General features: G+C 28.9%; 2 protein-coding genes across 4 annotated transcripts in view; one reads left to right on the top strand and one right to left on the bottom strand.

Moving 5' to 3' along the window:
• Positions 1–17,606, bottom strand: part of Axn (protein axin) — a 133,332-nt gene extending 115,726 nt beyond the window's left edge. The window contains exon 1 of one of the 2 annotated variants that reach the window (XM_072537862.1): positions 17,354–17,606. The gene's annotated coding sequence lies outside the window, so the exon portion shown is untranslated. The remainder of the gene's footprint in view (positions 1–17,353) is intronic. The other variant, XM_072537861.1, reaches the window with a different exon arrangement.
• A 3,132-nt stretch (positions 17,607–20,738) lies between these two features.
• Positions 20,739–22,715, top strand: LOC140445644 (sepiapterin reductase-like). Of its 2 annotated transcripts, none has more exons than XM_072537864.1 (4): positions 20,739–20,890; positions 20,979–21,247; positions 21,330–21,579; positions 22,203–22,715. In XM_072537864.1, exons 2-4 carry the CDS (start codon positions 20,981–20,983, stop codon positions 22,481–22,483), a joined length of 798 nt encoding a protein of 265 aa, XP_072393965.1. In that variant the 5' UTR covers positions 20,739–20,890; positions 20,979–20,980; the 3' UTR covers positions 22,484–22,715. The 2 variants fall into 2 exon arrangements, with proteins under 2 accessions (XP_072393965.1, XP_072393966.1); XM_072537865.1 differs by having other exon boundaries at positions 20,768–20,890; positions 20,955–21,247.
• Positions 22,716–24,836: the final 2,121 nt, after the last annotated feature.

Genomic DNA, 24,836 nt, shown 5'->3' with positions numbered 1-24,836 from the left:
AGTAAATATCGGTGCGAATTAGCTGTCAATCAGCGGCGATTTCAAAGGAACTTTCAAAGCGTTTCGCGGAACGGATAATAAACAAAAATAGGCATATCTCGTACCTTCTCTATCTATCTATACCTGTCTTTATCTACATCAGCTGCGATATCTGATATAAAAATACCGCGGATGATTTTTAGATATTGTTGTATATACCATTTTTGAAGTACACACAAAGATTTGGATCGAGTATAAAATTTATTTTTGAATTTTTTCTAATTCGAGATTCACAATTTTCTTTCCATCGGACTATTTATTTCAAGGTTTTTACAAAAGAAAAATGATAATTTGGCATCAACCTCTAGTAAAAAAACAACTAGGTATTACTTATACACAACGAACTTTTACAAAACCACCGACTGTTTCTAAGATCTCATAATACAACACCTGTTTTTTATTTTTTGACTAACAATCTTCCATCTATATTGTATTTTTTTATCCTTTCATTCATTCATAAATAATTAAATAGTAACCGATAAGGTGAATTGTAAAAGAATATTTCGTAATTAATATAATTTCTGAAAATAGTGTTTTTGAAAGTTATCGGATACTTTTATGTTTGACAGATATCGCCACTTACTGTTAATGTTACTATTTTGACAAAGGTGTTCCCAAGATTTTTACTTCTTTTGGTATAAACTATAACGGAATAGATCGGTAAATGTAATAGATCAGATGCTTTGATAGCGAAAGTGTTGGCTAAAAGAGATATGAGAATAGTTAAAGCGTTTATTAGGTATCGGTGTTAGGAAAATTCAACCCTTAGAAATGAAGGATTTTATGAAGGTATGCCTCAAAATTTAATTGAACCATACATAAAAAAATAGTGAACGTTTAAATTAGTAGTTTCTCTTCGAGAACCTAAAGATCACTGCCATAATTAAGACAATTATTCTATTATTCTGAGATTTTTTATTGCTATTTTCGAAGTAGTTAATACCTTACTCCTAGGAATTCACAAATTAATGATAAAGAACCGATTAAACCTTGAAGAATCGGCTTCGACATAACAAAAGACGTTAGCACAAAGTAATCATATTATCCAAACATCTTTCTTTTCAAGAATTCTTTACAGCAAAACGTAATTAAACCAATAACTATAAAGCAAATACACTTCTTTGAGTACAAATATAAATAATCGGTGTCTTGTCTTGTCTGCGACCGCTATAGTTGTGAAAAATTATGAAGATCGGTTTGTTATTAGGAAAAAGTTATTTTGGAACAGTATTTTTATGAATAAAATAAAATTAATTGGCTTGAATAGACTTAACAATAAGCCAAGGGCCTATTGTCGAAATCTGTTATTAGCAAAAGTGCTATTTTATTTATATAAAATACGAATCGCTGTTACCGATTATCATCCTATACACTGGACATTTACCTAATATTCTTCGAATATATTTATCTCAGCAGCATCCAACATTCATTAAATTTTTAATATATCTTATTAATAAAAATTGATTCATTGTTTTATAATTTAGCCGTAGATATCATTTTTACAGCGAAGAATAACAAAAGGAATTTGAACATCATGTATAAATATACATGTAAATCTTTCCGTTGATCACCTCCTATTGAATAAGGTTTTTTGTCTGTCGAAAAATGTAAAAATGTTTTATGCCCGTTGGTGATTATTTTAAATATCTTCATTAGCAATATTATTATTGTATTAGCAATATTAGCTCGTAATTAGCAATAATAATGAATTAGCAATAATACCCGTAACTCATTTTTTTTTCAAATTTGATTTTATTATACCAAATTGTACAAAAATTATTCTCCTTCTGCCTAAGAAACCCTCATGTGTCAGCCGATTATGTTAACTTTATAACTAATATTATAGAAAACCTCCTATGTATTAATTTGAATTGGCAAACCTGGTAACTCCATCAGATTTCATTGTTGTGTCAACACCTGATTCTTCTCTTTTACTGTTGCTATACAGCGTTCCACGTTAAGAAAATAACATTAAGCTTATGGAGATCAGTGTTGCCAAAACTCTCAGGCATGCGGTTTACTAGATTGTCGATATATTTTTCGAATTTCCATTTTCAATTAACATTTAACTGTAAAGTCAGAATAACAACTGAAGAACCACAAAGCCTTATTATCATTATGTAGTCTCAGAGAACGACATAAAATCGCTGACATACGTACACCGTATTATTTTAAGTTGAAATTAGTAATTAGATATATGCATTCCAAGCGGTCCGTTTATTTGCTTTTAAATTTTTAATAGCCGGCAAAGTGTATGATTTAACTAAGCAATATTTTCTACTGATTTCTATGATTCATGGTATATGATATTCTTACCGAAAAACAAATAAACTGTCGTTACTATAATTAAAATAAGATAAAATAAAATTATCTTTTGTAAATACTATTTATTTAATTAAAATCATTTTCCCTACTTTTCATCTCCTGTTTCGAATGGGCACTTTTGGTCAATTACGTTAAAAAACATTAATTTAATTCATGTCTGTGAAAACGAAAATACAAATAATTATACAACCCTGAATCATGCTTGTGTTCATCGTGGCATCGCTGCGCTTCTATCGTCCATAAGAAATACATGGCCCTATCTCCGCAATGTTATTTTCTTAACTTGGAACGCTCTTTAGTAATTTACTAAATTTAAACAGCTCCCAAGGGTCTATATCGTATCCATATAAAAGGCTATTATGTCAAGGTTACAAATTTGAAAAGTAAACTAACGACGTCATGTAGGAAAGAAGAAGAACTACCACAATTTGACATTTAAATCATATTTTTTTCTTAAAACGATACGTTTCATTAATAATACCGTATTAATTACATAATAATATAATTAATAATTAATTTTAATAATATTTTTAAGGTAGAATTTAATACAAAATAATTTAAAGCTTTATGTTAATTTATTTAGATTTAACATATGAACAAAGAAATCTGTACTACTGACATTTCAACCTATGATTCAATCATATTTTGGTTTTTAAACAATACGTTTAATTAATAATACAAAAAATATTAATTACATTGCGACGTAATACAAAATAATTTAAAGTTTTATGTTAGTTTAGATTTAAAATTCTAGCCTTACCTACGAAAGAAATCTGAACAAAGAAACTGACAGATAAAGTAAATTAAAATTATCTAACATATGAAATATTTATTTGCCAAATAAAATACTGAATAAAAAGTTCTCTGGAAAAGAAATTGTGTTTATTATTGTAGTTCATTATTATGTTGTAGGTTATCGCGAAATCAAAAATATAACTTAAATATTGTTCTTTAGTGTAAGTTAGAGACATGGATATTAAAAGATTTAATGAAATCTGAGAGTATGATGGTTAATGTTTATAATCTTGTGCGAGAATATAATATTTGATGCAGAATTGAACATTTTAATTTTTGTAATGATAAAGACTTTTTTAAAAGGTTAAGATTAAGTAAACCAACAGTGAACTATATTCTGAGAAAATATTGTAAATAGTTGTTAATAAATGATTATAAAAGTAGGTGTATACATATTTTCATTTACTTAGTTTAGGGATTCAATTTAACGTGTATTGGTTTGCTTATTTCTAGTGCATCTTGATTATGATTTTAGTATAGGTACCTACCAGGTAGGAATAAATAATTCTGTATCCTTGATAAGAAGTTTAAATGGAGATAATAGAAATGGGTTCTTACAAGGAGATTCTAATTATAAAGTAAAGCCATTTTTAAGAAGTCCGCAAAACAATCCAATTTCTATAATGAATTTCATATTAGAGCCAGATATGCAACATAACTTTTTATGTACGGAAGAGAAGGTTTAGGTACTATTTCATCCTGTGGAAATAGCTGTGAGTTTGAAAAGATTCAACCGTTCTAATATACAGCAACATTCTACGAGTATAACCTACCGAGAAATCAAAATTAGGACAATTTTGAAGATGAATTGCTAAATGAAGACATTATTGAACTTTTTGAAGTTGAAGATGTTTGAGCTAACCTTATATAATATTTTAGTGTATCATGGAAAAACCTCAGAAGAATCATTAAACATGTATTATTTTTAATTCGTTATTAAATTTTTCTTTACATAATTTAATTTATTCCTGCCACCACAAATTGTACCTACATATAATCAAAAGAGATATTAAAACATTATAATGATTTCTCTGAAAATTAATTAAATATTGGTGTGTTGCGAAATAAATTTTTGACGTGAAAAGACGGGTACATTTTATTTTATAAATCTATCTTCAATGAAAAACAAAAATTTCTTTTGATTGAGATATTTGAAATTAAAATCACACTTAATTTTCTCTTCGTTTTCTCCCCTGTAACTTACTAAAATAAACATTATAGAAGTTTTCAGGGACTTTCGGCCCTTAGTAATAGTGTAATCTTTCATTCTGCGTTTAAATTTTTCAAAAATACTTGAGTTTTCTCAGGATTCGAAAAAAATTAATGCATTTAAAAAGCATTGGCCCGAAATTTTGCGCCTACGCTCATAAGTACCAATTTATTTCAATTTTTGTCTGAAATTTTTGTAGTCATTTTAATCAACAAATGAGTACGAAATCTCTACAGGCATAAAGTATTTACAATTTCCAAAAAGAAGTGGGTCAATTTTTAAGCCCTCTTTCTTGAAAGGATCGAAATTTCTTTTAAAATGAATGGAGTTGTGTCTATTGCTATCGGATGTTAGTATAATTCTGAATTTATAACTGCCTCTTGCAATAGCTCAGAAATTTTTTTAAAAATTGAATGCCGAATATTCTACTCCTTTCAGATCTCTCTTATTTTCTATATTCATAATAGATTTGCGTTGGTTTACAGTGTTAAGAAATTCCAGAGGTCTTTACATTCCTGTACAATCTGGATAGTGATTATTAGATAGACAAGAAACTCAAGATGTGCCTGTAGCATTGCAGTTTGTACCACACATCAAATGTCTTTTTATTTCATGTTAAAATCTGCATCGCTGCAATTGACAAGTATGTGTTTACTGGAAGTTCTCTAATTTTTTAAACAGTGAACTGATGAATCTTACACGAAACCAAACTGTTGCTGACGAAACATTTACAAAGCTTTTAAAAACATCCGAACGTGCAAACTTAGAAAAAAATTGATTACACACTTAACTTTCTAAATGTGCACGTAGCAAAATTCCTACAGACCGTATATAATTATATTATTTAGCATGAAGCAGAAATATACTTCCGAAGATGTCAAATTTCACAGTGAACGTCTCACTTATTATTATGTATTACTTTTAAAAAAGAAACCCTAGCATGTTTATGTGAAGGAGCAATTCGTTTCGCCCATCTCTATCAAACAATCGAAGTTCAGATAGCCGGTCGGGGCAGGCCGGTTGTTTGTGGATAAGCGGTACATACTTATAGTACAGTCAACGAATGATCCTCATTATAAAGAAAATATTATTTTTCATACGAAAGGTGGAATTTTCATATGAGAATAAATAGGTATAAGACTTTTTATACATTTTTAAATATATTGAAAAATACTAATCTTAAAAATGAGTTTTGCTTCTCCCGTTAGTTTCCTCATCTAATTAAATTTTAAGAAAATAATTTCCTTATCTAATTCAATTTTAAGAAAATAATTATTGTTATTTCCACGTTGATTTATGGACATCTCGTAGGTTTTCTGGCAAAATATTGGTCTGAAATATAAAATAATTCTACAATATTTCAATCACAACGACTTACAATATATTTTTATATATATAATGACTTACTAAAAACTACGTTTCCATAATAGCTTGGAAATGTGAAGCACACACAGTAGTAACCATGTGATGAGTGCCAGGCTACAAAGAAATTGCTGTTACAATATTTCTGAGAGTATTGCTAAAGTTAGTACTCCTTTTATCAGACCAGAACTATTTTGCGTTGTACCACAAGGTAACATTGTGAAAAGTCTCCAAAAATAGGAAAATCAACATAATGCAACCTACAGGCAATCTTCTTGGTTAGAGCACAAAATAATAAAACAATCAAAATGCCCACTCCGCTTGTCAAGATAAGTACGCGCATCTCGTTCGCGCAGACGGAATCAGCCATGTTTCAAACGGAACCAGTGTTGTTCAGTGAAATTTAATCTAATGAGCATTAAAAAGTTCAGTGGTAGCGTGTGTTAGGGTGTTCACTGTTTGGGATTAGTGTTATATAGGTATAAATAATATAAATGTAATAATGGTATTGATATATATTATTACATTAAATATAAAAAAAAATTTATGTAAATATTAAATTGATTTTTAAAATTACGATTTATATATTTTAAAATAGAAAATAGTCATACTCGAGTATACAACTTTAATAAAAGTGGAAAATTTTGAGAAGGATGAATAAAAAAATGAGTAAGCAGGAGTAAATCTAAATGATCAACGTGACAAACATACTCATCGTCTCAAAAAACTCATGTTAACAGATGCAGAGAAAATATGCGAACATATTAGGTCATTTCCGCAGCAATAAAATCATTATAGCAGAAATGCTTCTTCTAAAAGTTGCCTTCCAGCTGATTTAAAGCATCTCAAAAATGTACAGATTATTTTTAAAAATGTACCCTGATAGAAAAATCTCTCTACGAACCTATCACGTCATTTTTAAAAGTAAATTCAACTTGCGTTTTGGACTTCCCAGATCAGATACTTGTTCATATTGCGAAAAGCTCTTTATCAAACTTTCTTCTGTTAGCAATGAATGTAAAAGAAAGAAAATATAAATTGAGAGTAAAATTCATCATATGCGAGCGAAAGCAGGTTACAAAACATTAAGACAAGATACTGAAATTGCAAAAGTAAATACAAATTATGTCGTTTTATGTACTGATTTGCAACAAGTTGTTTTTTGCCCTAATCTAACTCACTCATCAATCTTCTACCAGCGACAACTTTCTTCGTATAACTACGCTGCTCATAATATGGAGAGTAATACTGCTACAATGATGCTGTGGAACGAAGTAATGACGCATCGAGGCTCCACTGAGATAGCATCAGCATTGCTACTTTATATAACTGAAAACTTCAATCGTCTTGATCCAGGCCAAGAAAGAAAACTTGTTATTTGGTCAGATAGATGTGTCGGCCAAAATAACAATTGGAAAGTCAGTAACATTACTTCGACTACTACTGTTAGAAAAATACTTCACCCAAATTGAGCAAAAGTTTCTAACTATAGTCGAATTTTCAATTAAAAGTGACTAATCTACAAATTGAACTAAACGGTAGCGGCAACCATGTAAAATGTCAGCAGTAAATTCTTACCGGGGTCATTTTTATCGCCCATGTAAATAAGTAAAAAAGTAAGATAGTCTCATAACATTTGCCCCCGTAACAATATAAATTGGTGCGATTCACGAGTGTATAGTGAGACAAGTTCATTGAATAGTTTGAAACATCGGTAAACTTATCAATATTTTGCTGGTCTATATATATTTACGTTCTTAGAAAGAATGGGAATGAGAGAAATTTGATATTTTAGTTTATTCGTTTAATATTAAATATGTGCATAGGCGTAGTGTGCTCTATTTCTTGGAAATATATTTATTAAATATACTTTTTTATTAACTTTAAAATAGTTTTGAGGTAAGTAAAGTAAATTTGAGGCAAGTTTATTCTTTATACAGTATTAACCCATTAACGGCCAATATACAAAGAGAAATTTGACAATTAATTTATTAGATTGGAATAAAAACGCATAAATTAAGACTAATTTACAACCAAAAATATTTTTTTCTCATTTTCAAGAAAAACAGTGCAATTTTTAATTAAGAAACATATTGTATCTTAAATGTAAATTAAATTTTAAGGTGAAAATTTTCGAAACATTCGTGGTATAGTTGCATTCTACACCTTTTACATAAATAAATAGTATTACTTTTCCATATCCTACATTCTTGCACTATTGTCTCTTTTTATAATGTGGCCAATATTGTCGAATCTGGTTTCATCTGGCAAAGCAAATTTAGATTGACGTCCATGTACTAAGTTTGACACTGATGTAGCGGTTTCTTCACTATTATAAATTATAAATATAAATCTATGTCGGCTCATGCTTTCTCTTATAATGTGCACTTCTTTATCCTCATCCTTTGACCAATGCATATCAACTTGAAGCAGAGTGTGAACGAGATAATATATATTCTAATTTTTTTTTTTAAATCTATGTTATTCATTTCAAAATCGTGACGGTTATTCTGCGATAAATAAATATTTGTAAAATATAGAATGCTCTCAATTACTTTTTTATCAAAAAAGAGTGAAAAAACTTCAATATATGACTTGCCTCCATGGTTGGCTTTTATATTGTCTAAATATCAATCAGACTGATGTTGAATTACTACTGAGCACGAAGGAGTATCTGTTGTTACAACTTGAGACAAATTTGGATTTACTATTTTTGCTTGGTTTTTTCTTTGGACGTTTTATCTGTGGTTCAGAGGAATATCATAATCAGAATCGTCAGAATTCCCATTCACTAGTATTTCATATGTACCTGCAATATCCGATTTTTTTGATTCTTCACAAATAATATTATCATCAATGTCTTCTACATCAGAAACTTTCTAATCTAATCTCGGCGGCAAATAAACCACATTAAGTGAGAGCATTTTCACAATCTGAGTCTTCTTCTAACAAAGCTATTAACTCTTTAGTAGTTAGTGCCATCTTTATTTCATATTTCGAGAATTTACTGAAATAAACAAATGCACTACTACCTATATACACGTATTCGCATGATAATAGTTTAGTTTACTTCATTTTAATTTAAATGATACTATATTTTTCTTCATACTATATTTTTATATTTATATAAACAAATAAACACAAGGAAACTTTTAAATTAAGAGAAACAAATATAAAGATTACAGCACACAGCAATTCTATAAATAGAGCATGATGTGTAATGACGAGATCGTATGTTAAAATTTTAGATTGTTTAGTCTAATGAAAAAATTAAGTATTTTCCAAAGTGTTTTCAGATTGTTTCGTCTAATGAAAAAATAAGTATTTTGCAAAGATTTATGTTTTTTGAAGTACTGTAGGTACTCTATAATAACAATAAAATTTTACTTTATTTTGTTAAACAACTATAACATACCTGTTAAAAGACACATGATAATTTAATAATTATGTCGGTCTTAGATTTAATTTTTACGAAATTACTTATGTGTTTAAATAAATAATTAAAAATTTTTTTTGTACGCCTCTGCAAAACTGATAAGTGGAAAAGTAATCGTAAAGGGTTTCGTTAAGTGCGATGTTGCCAAGTAATCACCTTCAATTAAAAATTGTTTTAGTATAGTGGGCACAGCTTTCTGTCCTGTGATAGAGACTTTGCCCTTATAGAACACAACAAGAAACTTTCATCGGTTTATATTCCCTTTCTGTATACAGATGTAATTGCAAAAGCTAGAGTTAGAAACCCATTTAAAGTTATCTACATGCATCAAACATTTTTTTTAAATTTCATCAACGCAGAAAATGTAGTATGGAAAGATGCAAAATGTAAAATATCTCAGTCAGTGTGGATACAAATTAGCTCATATGATCCACAGACTATACAGTTAAGAAAATCCCACAAAACTATTCAACCATGCTTATCTTATTCTTTAAAGTCAACTAAAACGCCTATAACTGAAGTCACTCTTGCTGAACTTACAGAAGCCTATGAAGGGTCACTACCAATAAAAAAAGAAAAACATGCCAATTTATTAAATATTGGCGAATATATTCCACTACACTATGTAAGCTACTATCAAAATCTTAAGAGTTAATGATATTATTTTGATATGTACGTCATATAAAACATGTTTATAAGTAATTTGTTAATAATATGTACGTTTCTTAATTTCACGTGTACTTAATTTTTTATTTTTAACCACCTTACTTCCAGACAAAGTTTTAACCGACGGGGATTTAACATAAATGCTTGTTTTGTATAATCTAAGGTTATTTTTGTTTATATTAATGTTATGCATCCTATAGTCTACCATATTATTTTCAAAATAATCAATTATAAGGTTTTTTTTTCAATTTGTCGACAAAATGTGATTTGGCGTTTACAACGTTGTTCCAGAATAGCATTCATTTGTTATTTATAAGAAGTACCTCTCCACAGCATTGTCTATTTTGTGGTATTCCGCTAAAAACCATTGTATAATTGTCTAGTCATTTTGATAAATAAGTACTTATACGGCATTATTATTATTGAAAATTAAAAGTATATAAAATATTAACACATTTTTCGATTGATTTCATAAACCATTTCACATTTGTCTAAAAAAATAAAATAAATAAATTTAAATGTAAACTTACACCAAAATTGAAAAACATTGACTGGTCTATACTACCTCGGGTGCTCCGAACCGAGAGAGATATCGGGATGAAGTGAGACAAAGCGATGAGATGTGTGTCCATGGCGCGCGGCGGCGAACATCAAAGCAACCCGTCATCAAACATTCTTGCCGCCGCCGACGGATAATCGCGGCGTCTTTTAGATCAACTTGGGCCGTGCTAGCTGTGGACTTAAAAATTATAAACTGGCTTTGATGAGGCCAGCACGACATTTGTACCCGTTTCGATGTTCATCTTTTTTCTGTTTTTTTTTTGTTTTTATAGCTTTATGCCTTCTGGGTCTTCTGCCACCTTTGATATTACGATTTAATACTTCTTGGGCTATATTTATTGTGGTTCAGAAGCCCAGCAAACAGAGAAAGCGATATTTGATATTTCAATACAAATTACAATAGGTACAAGGGCCCATTAGGTAATCCTTTAACAGGCTGATGAAATAAAATTATACAGCCTAATGCTGAGAGCTCACAAGACCAAAACTTTTAATTACCCCAAACTTATTAACCATAAAATTTTACAGCTGTTGCATGTGTTTGTATAATATGTAATTGCTAATAGGGGAGAAGTCACCCACCCCTTATTAAAGTAGTTCTTATATGGTTTATATAAGATCTCCATATTGTAAGGTTCAAATTGAATCACCAATATAAAGAATATAAGGCTGTCCAACACAACAAATAATGAAAGGAATTTTATGAAGATCTTCACAAATATAGAAAACCTCTAAGAATTTGAAAGAAAATAACATACTTACATAATTGGTGAAATTACCTATAAGACACTTTAACTGAGCCTTTATGCATTCTTATAATTTAATTCTTTTATATAACAATTATAACAACTATTTAATCAATATATTTTTTCATCAAAACAAGCTATCATGCTCTATGATGTTGGAAACAAAAAAACAAAACTGAAACATCCAATAAACATTTTTTTATGCAATTTTAGTGTATTATCAAAAATATAATTGATAGAAAATTAAAAAAAAACTCATATTTTGCAGATATTAGGTTAGGAACATTAGAATATATTTTTTTCTATTAAATAATTATAAAAAAACAACATAAATTTATGTTTAAATTCACAAAATGAGTAGACTGTACAATAGGCAAATGGAAAACTTCTATTTAAATTTACATTTAATCAAATTTAAATAATAACTTGAAAATATCCCCCTAAATTCATCTGTCCACTGCCCTGCTTACAAGTATGTTGCTCATATTCACCAAAATATTAATTTAAAGGTCTTATTTGTGACTATATTGAACACTGGGCCATATGTTACCACTATGGCTGTTTTGAACTTTTCCCTTTGTACTTCTGAAGAAATCATATTAAAATCTAGTGTTTACTTCAGTAAAACTAATAAATAAATCACTTTGAAGATACAATATTTATAGAATAGAATAGCAAATTAATTTCCCTTGTTAATTTTATAATCTTTTTCCATTGATATCATATTTTTGAACTTTGAATAAAAAATTAATTGCTAAAATTAATAAAAGGACAAAAAAAATGAGGGGATAATAAAATTTTATCAGACAGATCCTGTAATCTAACAAAGATTATTGCCCTAGAAATATTTTTAGATTATTTTACATTAACACATACTTATACATTAATATAAATACCTATTTTTTTAGTTTATAAAGCCCACATGGATGCGAATGAAGTTCTTCAATGAAAAATTTGTTTTCCCACAATTGTTTTATTTGAACTAATGCTACTACTCAGAAGCTTTAAAAATCATTGCTTTAAAATGGTAACACTGATCTTATTTTTTTTTATTTACAGCCTGATGTTAAAAATTTCTATAAGTAGAAGTAAAATCATCTCAAATTAATTCACATCATTAAGATTTCCAAATAAGACCACATTTATACACATAAATTTTATGAGGGCAAAAAATTAATTTCTATTGTCTAGATTTAATACACCATTTGATGAAATACAGCTTTTGGATGCCACTCAAAACTATCTTGTATGCAAGCTTGGTTCATGTCCTTTATATAAAGTATGTCCATTCATTTGTTATCTCAGCTTATTTCAAAGTTATGATTTATTAAATAGAGCATTGTATTTTCTTTTATATTCTTTAATTTTCTCCTATGCAGCAACAATCACAACTGAAATAACAAAGATTTCTTCACTTTATTGCTTGACAGTTGTCTCATCATCATAACTTCAGTTTGAGAACATTTTACTCATTGTCAAAATAGCTATGACAAGAAAAAAATCGACACTTAACATCAATTCAAACCAAAAATCAACTTTGTGAAATGCAGGGCAGAATTAATAAGTGGATTAAGCTAAACAATATCTTAATTGGAATGATGCCCAGTAGTGAAAAGTTGTATTTCTGAAACAGGTGAAATATTTATGAAATGTACTTTTAGTTCTCTTAATCACAGAGGAGGATCCTTAATACAATAGATCAGAATATCAATGGAAGGATGTACTGAGCTAATGTTTGTCAAATATAGTAATGTGTGTTTCTAATTCAAGTTGGAATAGAATAATTAAATTGACATAGAAGACCTAAAAATAACATTGTGTTGTTGAGATTGAAGAAGAGTGGAATAATATGCCCCAGGAGTATAGCCAGGAGGAAGCCATGCTCTAAAAATAGAGCGTTGATTAAAAACCACACCATGTGTGGTTTATAATCAATGGCTAGAGGGATAACATTCAATATTAACAAATTGGTTTATAATAGCTTTGTTGGCAGAGACAATCTATGACTGATTCACATGCACAGTTAGATTTTGAGTGTTCACAGTGTCAAAAATTTGGGACTTTGACAAAAAGTTTGATGTTCAGAGTTTTTCTAACTGGTTTATAATCAGTTAGAAACAGGTCCATTGGGTTTGTGCACTATAGAAGCTGTAAATTTTCAGGTTTTTTGTTTGACTTGTCTTGTACAAGAAAACATAACAATAATGAAAATTCCTGTACTTAAGTAAACTAGGAAACATGAACATGAGGAAAGTCAGTGATTACTACAGGTCATAATTTTGAATTTTGTTAATATTTTATATATAGTTGCCCTTTTTAATTCAATAGTTATCTACCACTCAAAAACTTAGTTTATTTTTAGTTTTTTTATACAATTTTTGACAATCTTTTAAAATGTTTCAAATTTTTTTCCCCAATACAATTATTTACCACATTTAGAACACTGAATAAGTGTTATTTTTTGTTAAATATTAATATCTTACATTAAAATGACAAAAATAGATAGGAATTATATTTATACAATCATCTGAGATGGTTAATGGTTAAAGTTTTAAACTTTGGTCTGTTTTGAGGTTAGAAACAGTAAGAAATATCCGAAAATTGTTCAAAGGACATTTAAAGTTGGAAACTAATCACTATCACTAACTGTGTCAGTGCACCAGAATAATCCCTAACTGGTCTGAAACTAGTCAGGAACTCTCTCCACGAACAGAGTTTATATTTTTATTTCATATTCAAAATTTTTATTTGTTGAAAACTAAAACACATGCATAATAAAGCACATTGTTTTCTACTTCAAAATTTTGCACACTGTCTTAAGCCTAGATAAAAAAAAAATGTTTGTCATATGATAATAAATCTGGCTTTCTTCAAAAATCTGAGTGATGTGAATAATTAATCTATAATGAATTTCCTTACTGGTCTGAAAATTTTTCCAAATTGGATCATAAATAAAAAAGTTATTAAGAAAGTTAGTCTTTATTAACATTTTAAAGTAGTTCTTTTTTATGAACCTGGATGTAGTTTCGAATTTCCCAAATACAACCTATCACTACCTTCAAATCTTAACTATTAGTATGTTAAAGGTTTGCGAGATTCTACAAAGTGCCAGCCTATATGACGTATTGGGGAAACTTCACTATAATTCAAAAATAATTTAAGTTTGATAGTTCCTTTAATTTCTTGTATTTTTCACTTCTAACAACATATTCTCTTACACTCCTTATCTCCAGATCCTGAGATGATATAAGTAAATTAACTACAACATTGAAATTAACTATATTTCATCCTTTTTTGTTAGATCATATATCTACACTAGATATCAATAACGTTGTTACATTATTTTGAACTAAGTCAAGTTCGGTGATCCTACTTAAGGATTCAAATTATCCATTACTTTAAAAGATAATAGAACATGAAGATTCTCTTAAAGATAACATCAATCATAACTTCTGTACAGCAAAATAAATATCTCAAAGTAATAGACACTCATTGATAAAATAGATGGTTTAGTCAAATTCAACAAAAATTCTTTTAATACCAATAAAATGTTTGCATTAATTCTTTTGCAACTTTAAGTAAACCAAGAAGCTATGGTTTATGTTTGGCGATGCAATAAATTTGATAAAACACAACCGTTATAGTAAAGTCTATGACAATCTAGGAAATCAAGTATTTAGCAATACAACAATCTAGAGAACTACTTGCCCCTTTGTAATATCTACTTGGAAGTCAACTTTAAACTGAAGGAGGGAAAAAAGGTGGATTTCATTGATGATGAACCAATGTGGACTAAATGGATTTGTCATTCCCTAATACATGCATCTTTTTTGTTCAGTGTGTAATTTTATATTTATTTTCATATTCTTGGTTTGAGTTTATTTCTCCTCCTGTAGCTATTAATATTTTCCTTTTTCATAATTTTAATATGATCCTGTAAATGATTCCTTTATATTTAGTTATACTACTTTTACTAACTTGTAATATTGATCCAGCATTCCCTCCCCTAAATATTCAATGTTTATTTGGTTATCGTTGTTTATATTACCTTCTCCTTGTAAATTTATATAATAAATTTATATGTAATATATCGATTCTTCAGAATTTGTTTATCTGTTTTTTATCTATATGTATTCTACAAGAATTCTTTATATTTTTTTTACTTAGTCTTTAGATCCATTTTAAAAATGTATAAAATATATTACTTACTATAATTTAAATCCTCTTTGTTGTTTTCTATTTTCCTTATTAAATTTTAATTCAACAAAAATAATTTCATATCATTTATTCACAATATGTTAATTAAATAAAATGATGTACCATGAAACCAGAAAAATATTTACAAATCCTTCAAATTTAAATCAATATTCTACTCAGTTCTTTATCTAAATTGTAGAAATTAAATTAAAATATATTTAACAGTTTCAGAATTTATTTGTTGAAAAAACAATATACAATTTAATAGGGCATGATGATTGAGAAATGGGAGATATCAGTCATTCAGATAAATGTCTTTATTGTATTGGAATCATGAATTATTACAAGAAAGATAATCATAGAAGAGGAGCATTCATTTGGTTTTAAGTTTATATAATAAAAAACGCTAATTTTGAAATTTCTTTTACAGTTGCAAACAACAAATATATTTCCTTAAATTTCTCAAATATTTATTAATTCATTCAATTTTTATCCCTCACTATCTGCATGAGATATAAATGATTCTATAATATTCCTTATTATTCCAAATTCACAAAATGTGATGGATTTCAAGTTTGTAAAAAGTGAGTCTATTAGGTTTTCTATTAAGTGGCTATAGCTTTTGAAACAACACTATTTTAAATAGAAAATACATAAAAATTAAAGTTGATCCCCAATCAAATGCACTGTAGATTAATCTCTAACTGAAGCAAAATCCATTGATATAAATTTCAGGTTCATAGAGGTCATACCCCCTTACCACATTGGTACTCTTAAATCAAATAATGTTTTGTTAAACCTTTACCAATATTACAAGTATTTAGTTTGTTCATTTGCTATGAATCTTGACCAAAATATTAAGCAGATATTTGGAATTTAATTTTAAATACCTAATCCACCTAAAGTTTTTAATGCTTGTCAAAAAAAAATAGAAAATAAAAATAGAAGTAATGAAAGTATATCTAGATGTCAGTTCTAATATTCCCTTATATCTTTGGCTCTTTGTTTTATATTTACATATGTTATTATGCATTTTAATTTTAACTTTTGTGTTTATTTAGTTATATTAGCACCTGCTGTGTCACCACCTTCTAATAGTGGTGGCATGTTGCTTATATTATTTGTTCATGTAGGTACGTTTAGTTTCCTTATCATTTTAATTGTGCTTTTCATTCCCTATCAGCATTTTACCACTTCTTTGGTATTTTAATTCCAGGCATTTAGTGATTTGCATTTATTTTGTTTGTTTTTTAAATATTCTTGATGTATATAATTTGTAACATTATTAGCCTCCTATTTTTACAACCACTTACCTTTATTACCACTTTTGCTTCAATACTTTTATAGAAATTCTATTACTATCTCATGTAGTACTAAGTACAAACTAACCACCCTGTTTTATTCCTTTGTCTATTCTGTATTATTTTGTTTTTCGTGTTATTTGTATGATACTTTTCTTTTATGAGCCTAAATATTTTCTTAAATGGCGAAGGAAACTCGAAGTTCTTCCAGTCATTTTATATTTTTGTTCTGTGTAATGAATCTATGAAAGTTAAAAATAGTTCCTATCTTTCTTCTATTCCTCCCCCATTATTCTTCTCAATATAATTTTAGCAGTTTAATCAGATGCACTACAATACCCATAATTTTCTAAACCAGTGCAGTATAAGACAAATTACTTACTATCTAGAGCATTAAACACTAAAATTTACATAATACTCGCGTGTTGGTATCAAACCTGCACGTATCTGCATAACCAATAACAAAATTCTCGCCAGTTATACAAAACGATAAAAATAATAAGATACTATTTATGTACTGTCTTAAAATCTTATTCCTACTCTTTTTGATGGGCCACGATGCATCTTTTAACAGATCTTTAACCTAAAATAGGTCCTTTTACTTTCTCTATCTACTTTATTATATGAATTTATTAACTCAATCGTTTTAATAAGAAACAATCGAAGTGAATATAACCTCAAGCACAGTAGAACATAAACAATATGAATAACTCACCTTTTTATAGCACCTATTCCTCCTTTCTGTTAAAAATCCGAATGTTATTTTGGTACTCAAAACATAAACACAACACATTTTAACACAAAATCATTTTGCATATGTAACAGGATAAAAAAGAAACGAGGATTAATTTAATAACAGCACTCATATAAATATATATTTTCACTATATTTTTAACAATAAACAAAAACGTAAAACAGTAACCCAATCCCGTACTAAACTAAGGTCGCCATGAGAATGAGAAATAATTCATTGGGTCCTACTCCACCTGCCAGACAACTGTTGAACTAATCAACTTGTCTGCAACCAATAGCAACGAAGTACTTATAATTTAAAATTTTTTAAATCAAAATAATGTTTTATGAAAGTCTACATTTTAAAAAATATTCTTACTATTTTAATTATTTTAATTAATCTATTTTGGATATTACAATAAATAAATGTTCAATAGCAATAAAGCAAAAATTGAATAATAAGGAGGATATTATTCTACATACTTAAGAATTAAGAAATACATATTTATCTAATGCTATTTTATAAAACATGTAAGAATAAATTCATGATTTTTTTGAGAGAATTGTAAATTTTAATATTTAACAGAACATCGCTAACATATTGTCATTGTATAAGTGAACATAATACAAATAAAACGTATGAAATCAACTAAAAAATAATATTCTCAAAGATAAACATCCATATTATAGCAACTATAATTAGTTTTAGTATATAAACACATGAAATATATTGTAAAATTATAGAGAAAATCCGGTTAATATAACAAAGATTGTAAGAAGTGATTTAATTATTGAAGGTTATGTTACCCAAGAAGCAGTTGGACATTATAATCTTTGTCGACGATATTGTTAAAGCATAAAATATATATAAGAAACCTTCCAGTTTATCATAGTTTTGTATATTTTCAAGTTAAAACATGTTAACAATAAATTGGTCACGTAATTACTATGAGAGCATTATCAAAATATGCGCGCCCATATTGAATTATGAGAAACTATTCTAAATTAAATTATTGCGTAAGATAATACTTACTGCTTTTCATTGTTGAACTGTAATTTTAGTTGTTAGTTGAAATTTGGGTAGGATTTTTATTAAAAATTTAAGGTTAGAACATGAGTTACTTATTGTCCCTGTTTAGCATTTTGTAATCCTCTTCGTGGCTTGTTATTGTGTATTTTTGTTACGTATGAAGGGAGGCCAGATAGTCCATCCTGGGGGGTTGAGAGTGTAGCATACGTAGAGGGTCAGTCGAGGTGTTTCGAAAATTTTCAGAATCGGAGGAGAGATATGCTGATTGTTCAGTAGATGCGAGTGCGTTGTCTTTCCAGTTAAGATTAAAAAAGAAAAAATACATTACAAATACAAACTTTTGTTAATAGAGGTGGATTTTGTTATTAGAAGGGGTTGCTGAGGAAATAGTTGCGTACTATTTCCTCGGGGCGAACAGTAGGTAGTAGGTAACACTTCGAATGAGATTGGGAAACTGCAAAAACCAATATAGTCCTGTCCGGGGTTATAATGTGGAGATTCGATGATAAAGGAACGGTATGCTAGGGGGTAGTTTCAAGGCGATTTGCGTACTTGTCCGGAAGTTCGTCTATACAGGTTTACATTAGGATTGACTGGGGATGAAGTTTTTGAGAGTGTGGTCTCGTACGTTTCCAAAATATGAACAGGAAGTGTTTAGAGCTTTTTGGGTTCTGGACCTGGAGTGTGTTGTTCAAAAGTTTTCTTTTCTGAGAAGCATTTAAGAGGGAATATATGTTCGATTTGTACTCTATAACTGGTCGAATGAAGGCTTTGTAAGTGTGGATGAAAGTTATTACATGTGTTTTTGTCGATTCGTCTCGGAGTTTTCCGACTTTGTTGTTTTGTAATACACCATAACGTTAATGATCTAATTTCAGATATTTAGAATTAATTATCATTAATAAAAATAAATATACATTTTATATATTTTTAAACGATTTAGTTCTAAACCTCTAAGGTTAAAATTTTGTTTTGATTTCTTAATTAATCCTAGAGATATGCAACTTACATTGTTATTAAATTTTACACTTCAGGAATATGATTTTTTTTTAATTACAGATGACTGAGTTCTGCAAACATCTTTAAAAAGTCTTATGCATTAATATTTTATGAGAATTATGATCTCGTGATTATGTAGTGGTAGTAGTGTTTAGAAGTATGTATGTAAAAATTTTGAGAGATATGGGCAGCATCCAGGTTTCATTACTCTTTTTATGGCATGCGGGGCTCTGCCCAGAGTGACCATCTATTCACTAGCTTACCATGTGGCCATATATTTACAAGAATTGACCAGGATCACACGTTTAAAGCTAACTTAGTTATTTGAAAACTATGGAACTAGATCACGTTACAACTGCTACTTCCGAAAATGAAGAGGAACTACTGACAAGTAGTCAGGCAAACCGATATGAAGCTCATCAAGGGCCAAAAAAGTCTTCGACGCCAGTTGGAAAAGGTTTAAATACGTATTGAAGTAAGACTTCGACCCAAAATAAACTTGACAGCAGGCAATAAAACTTATCCAAATGCCACAAACATAGATGTATGCAAAAGATATTTGCGAATGGTATAAACAACCCTTTATCTAAATATACAACTGGAATAGGTGTAGAGATTGATAAACTTCTATAAAAGTAAGATTGCATTAGGACTTAGTAATTAGTTTTTTTATTTTTATTAGTCTTTTATCTCACAAAAATTCAAAGTTGACAAAAGAGACAAGAAACAGTGAAGGCAGGCTATTAAAGAAAATTATTTAAAGCTATCGTATACACATATTATTATATACATATTAAATATATTGACATTATACTAAATATTATGACAAAATCATAATATTTAGAATCATGTAAGATAAAAGTACTACTACAAATAACATGCTACTTTATCATGAAAAGTAATGGTTTTAAATAATTAGGATCAGTATGGGTCGTGGGACAATACCCAAGAGATTAAATGTCGCATATCGGAAAGGCAAAAATTGCATTCTTGACTATGAGCTCTGTGTTCAAGAGCAATATGACCTCACCCTAGAAACAAAAATAAGGTTACGTGTACTCAGTGCTTCTGTACGGAGTAGAAATGTGGACATTGAAGGCGGAAACTCTATCAAAACTTCAAGCTTTTGAGCTATGGTTATACAGAAGGATCCTGAAGATACCATAGACAGACAAAGTCCCCAATGAAGAAGTACTGCGGAGGATGAACACAACCGCTATTTGGTCAACATCGTGAAGGGCCGTAAGCTGCAGTACTTGAGATATTTAATGAGAAAAACATAATTTTTTTGGAAACCTTTATTTATAAACGTGGCTGAAATACCCATATAAACTAAGTTCGTATTAAAACGGAAGAGTGTGGACATTTTTTCATCTGCTAAGGTCACAAATGTCAATTTATATTTTGTTTCTGTGGAAAAGTGGAAAATAACATTTGATAAGTTTGGTAACATCCTGGTATTGGCTTTTGTATTTAATTATTGATTAAAAGGTAACATATGCGGTTATAAGGTTTTTAAGTAACATTTACATACTTTAACAAATAATTTTAGTAGCTTTCTGTAACGTATTTGTTTCAGTCATGACTTCTAATACTATCATAGATTTTTCTAAAAAATCTATAGTCTTCATCACAGGTGCCTCTAAAGGTATCGGTAGAACAATAGCAATTGAAATATCCAGAAAATTGGAACAAAGTTCTATATTAGTATTAATAGCTCGATGTCAAACAGGCCTGGATGAAACTAAAGCTCAAATTGCTGAAATAGATAAATCAATTCATGTGGAAACAGTTACATTAGATCTCTCTAAACCAGACATTAATGAATACAACGATATTTTCAAAAAGGTAATATTTAATTAATATTAATAACATTTCCTAATAAGAATCTGTAAATTATTGTATGATTATACTTTTACTGTGCTTTTAGGTATTAAGCAACACAGATACCAAGGATATAAAAACTGGAATAGTTTTTCACAATGCTGGGCATGTTGGAACTGTTAAACAAACAACAGATTTAACAGAATTGGCTGTTTGGAGAGAGTATTATGATCTGAATTTGTTTTCAACTGTTTTATTAAACAATGTATTCATTAAACATCTTAGACCAGTTGCACCACAATTAGTTGTTATCAATATTACCTCTCTTGTTGGGCGTGTCCCATTCAAGAATCTAAGTAAGTTTTTTAATTAAGATATGTATCTTAATTTATAGATCAAATAACCTTGATACATGAGCTGACAACAGGTTAATTTTTGCATTTATTATTTTACTTGTTTTGTAACATTGAATTTAGTTTTTGTAAATTTAATTTTTATTCCTAATACTTAAACCAATTTTACCCTTATAAGTTTGATTCTACTGAGAGGACTATAGATGATGTAATCAATAAATATTGAAATGTCAAATTCTTGTGAACTAGGACTATAAAAATTTATTGTATTTTCATTACACCACATTTGCAAAAACTAGTATACTTATGAGAGCTAAATATAAAATGGTATAGTGATTGTAAACTCTGTGGTTATGAACATTGATGTACATATAAGAGCAAAATGTGTGGATATTTTTTTGTACCTTAATATTTGTTGTCCTAGTTATTGCCCATTTTACTACAGATTCCAAAGGGCATTGCACTTCTCTAATTTTTTATATAATTTTTTCGGATTTTGGTTTGGATCATCCAAATAAAAAACATATCTTTTAAAACGAGTATAGAGATAGTAACGTTGAAAAATAAAGATAATATATTGTGGTTTCAAGCATTATATATTTCAGTTGATATAAAATATTTTTTAGGTATGTATGGATCAGGAAAAGCTGCACGAGAAATATTCTTTAAAGTATTGGCTCTAGAGGAGCCCAATATAATTGTTCTCAGTTATAGTCCAGGTCCTGTAGATACAGATATGTTTAATTCTATTGCTGAAACTGCTCAATCCGAAGAAGTTCGCCAGTCTTTTAAGGAAATTAAGAGCTCAACTGTTTTAACTACAGACAAAACTGTTAATAGGATGCTAGATGTATTGGAAAAAGGAGATTATAAGAGTGGAGATACTGTTGATTTTTATGACAGATAATGTGTTATATTAATGTTAATTATGAACAAATTTGATAAAATCTTATATAATGTGTTAACATTCCAACTATGTATTATATAAATTTATTTTATTGTTAAAAACTCAAATTTTTATACAAATCTACTTTTTTAGTCAAATTACTCAGCCAAAGATGGCAAGTCGTTTTTTTTTCATGATCTTTTTTATAAGATAGTAAAACTATAAATAGAAGAATAAATGATTACGAATTTAAGTGGTGTGTTTAATCCATTACACAGTTGTAGCATTTCATTTTCCACCTTATATGAGGTTTTAAATTTGCATCTTACATATATTCGAAAGAGAAATACTTGAATTTCAGATGAGAATAAACAAACTGTAAATATTTATTTACACAGCAATCTTTGTCTTTCTTTTTATATCGTTTTTTCTGTAAATCTCGTAAGTTCCTATTTAACACTTTTAGAATTATGTACAGGTTGATCAACTTTTGTGACAAAGTCCATTACATCTGTTATTATAAAAGATACGAAAAATATATATTTACAAAAACAGGAGGTAGCTGCAAGAATTACATTTTAAAATTAGTTATAAATATGTGGGGTCTTCCATAACACTGTACCGCATTAAAGATGTTTTTTTTTAATCAAACACCCATTATTTTATTTTCTATTTAAAATCCGTTTTACTTCCTTGTTACAAGAATATAAAATTGTATTATAGAGCATATTTAAAAAGTTATAACCGAGCTTCAATGAAAATTTTAATAAGTTTAACACCCTGTATAATTAAAAAGGGGCACAAAAGCAACGACCTGTTGTAGCCATAGTTTTTAAATGATTGTCAAAATTTATAAAAATGATTGATTTTGTTAATACATACTCTTCAAATTTATTTGCTATTTGCTATAAATTGTTAAAATTTATAAAAATGATTGATTCTGCTAATACATACTCTTCAAATATAATACAGGACAAGTAAAATACAAATTCACTATTTTCTCAATATTTTTAAATGTATCACCCTATACTTTTATTTTATACCACCATCATAAACTAAAGTCAGTTTAGTTTAATTTGTCCAATTTTGTTGTTGTTTAACCCTTTAACGTCGGGAACCGCATATACGCGCAAAAGTTTTCTTGTCACAGATACGGGAGATGCATATATTCACTTACATCAAAATGTACTTTAGATCGGGAAACGTTCGTAATCGCATTTGCGTATTGTATACTATTTCTAACATGTCATCGCTTATTGAATTTGTAACGATTAAAACGTTACATTTTTGTTCTTATTAATTTCAAAGTACTTTCCATTATTTTCTGCTCATACTATTTGATTCTCGTTGATAATAACTTCCTTTTCCTTTGTTTGTATTCCTATATTTCATTTCAATATTTTCCTACTACAAATAAATTCACCGATTAATTTCTTAAGTCCCCTAGTAGTTGTAACTGCGCCTACTTTGTCATACAAGAAACAGAAACCCCACTACTAAATAATTTACTTGTATGAATCCGATTCGATTTATTTCCTTTTTAAAATAAACTAGCAACCAATAAGGTACTCAATAAAAATAAATCTTCGTGGTCAGAAACTTCCAACAATCTGGGTAAGTTTAATACTTTGTTCTTTTTACAACGACAACATATTTTCATACATTAATCAAGAACATTGCTTTTTCGTTTTCCATTTAATAATTAATTAAACTATTAATTGCAATTGCTAATTCGTGAGTAGTTTTGGCAATATCAGAGAATTCTGAATCGGTATGCAAGTCTTAGAGAGAAGAGCTTTCCGCTTGCCAGAATTCTTCTGTTGTTGGACAAAACTCGTGTCACGACAAATTTTATATCGGCTTTTGTTTTTCCAGCCACCTGGTTTAGATGTAAGAAAATGCACATGGTTTAGATGTAAGAAAAAGCACATGGTTTAGATTTAAGAAAAATGCACATGGTTTAGATTTAAGAAAAAGCACATGGTTTCGATTTAAGGAAAAGCACATGGTTTAGATTTGAGAAAATACACGTGGTTTTGGTTTAAGAAAATAGAGGCATGGTTTTGATGCAAACAATTTATGGATCGAGTTGAGAAGAGAGCAACAGCAGGATCTCCTATGGAAGTTAAGCTAAGTTTCTTTCTTTCTTTGAATTTGTGTATAGATGCTTAATTCTCTGTTATCAAAACCTCAATTTTTAAATTATTGTTAAATTCCAATTTGTTATTTTTCTCCATTTCTCCAAAATTAATTAGTTTATGCCGAACAACACCCCTGAGGGGTTTTAATGTGCAATGGATGAGCTAGCCGTTACAAATTTCACACAGCTGCGATGAAATACGTGGGAGTTGGAGTGAAGTCAGTACATTTGGAA

The sequence above is a fragment of the Diabrotica undecimpunctata genome, chromosome 7 (assembly GCF_040954645.1).
Source record: "Diabrotica undecimpunctata isolate CICGRU chromosome 7, icDiaUnde3, whole genome shotgun sequence".
Taxonomy (NCBI): domain Eukaryota; kingdom Metazoa; phylum Arthropoda; class Insecta; order Coleoptera; family Chrysomelidae; genus Diabrotica; species Diabrotica undecimpunctata.
This window is presented reverse-complemented; position numbering and strand designations above follow the sequence as displayed.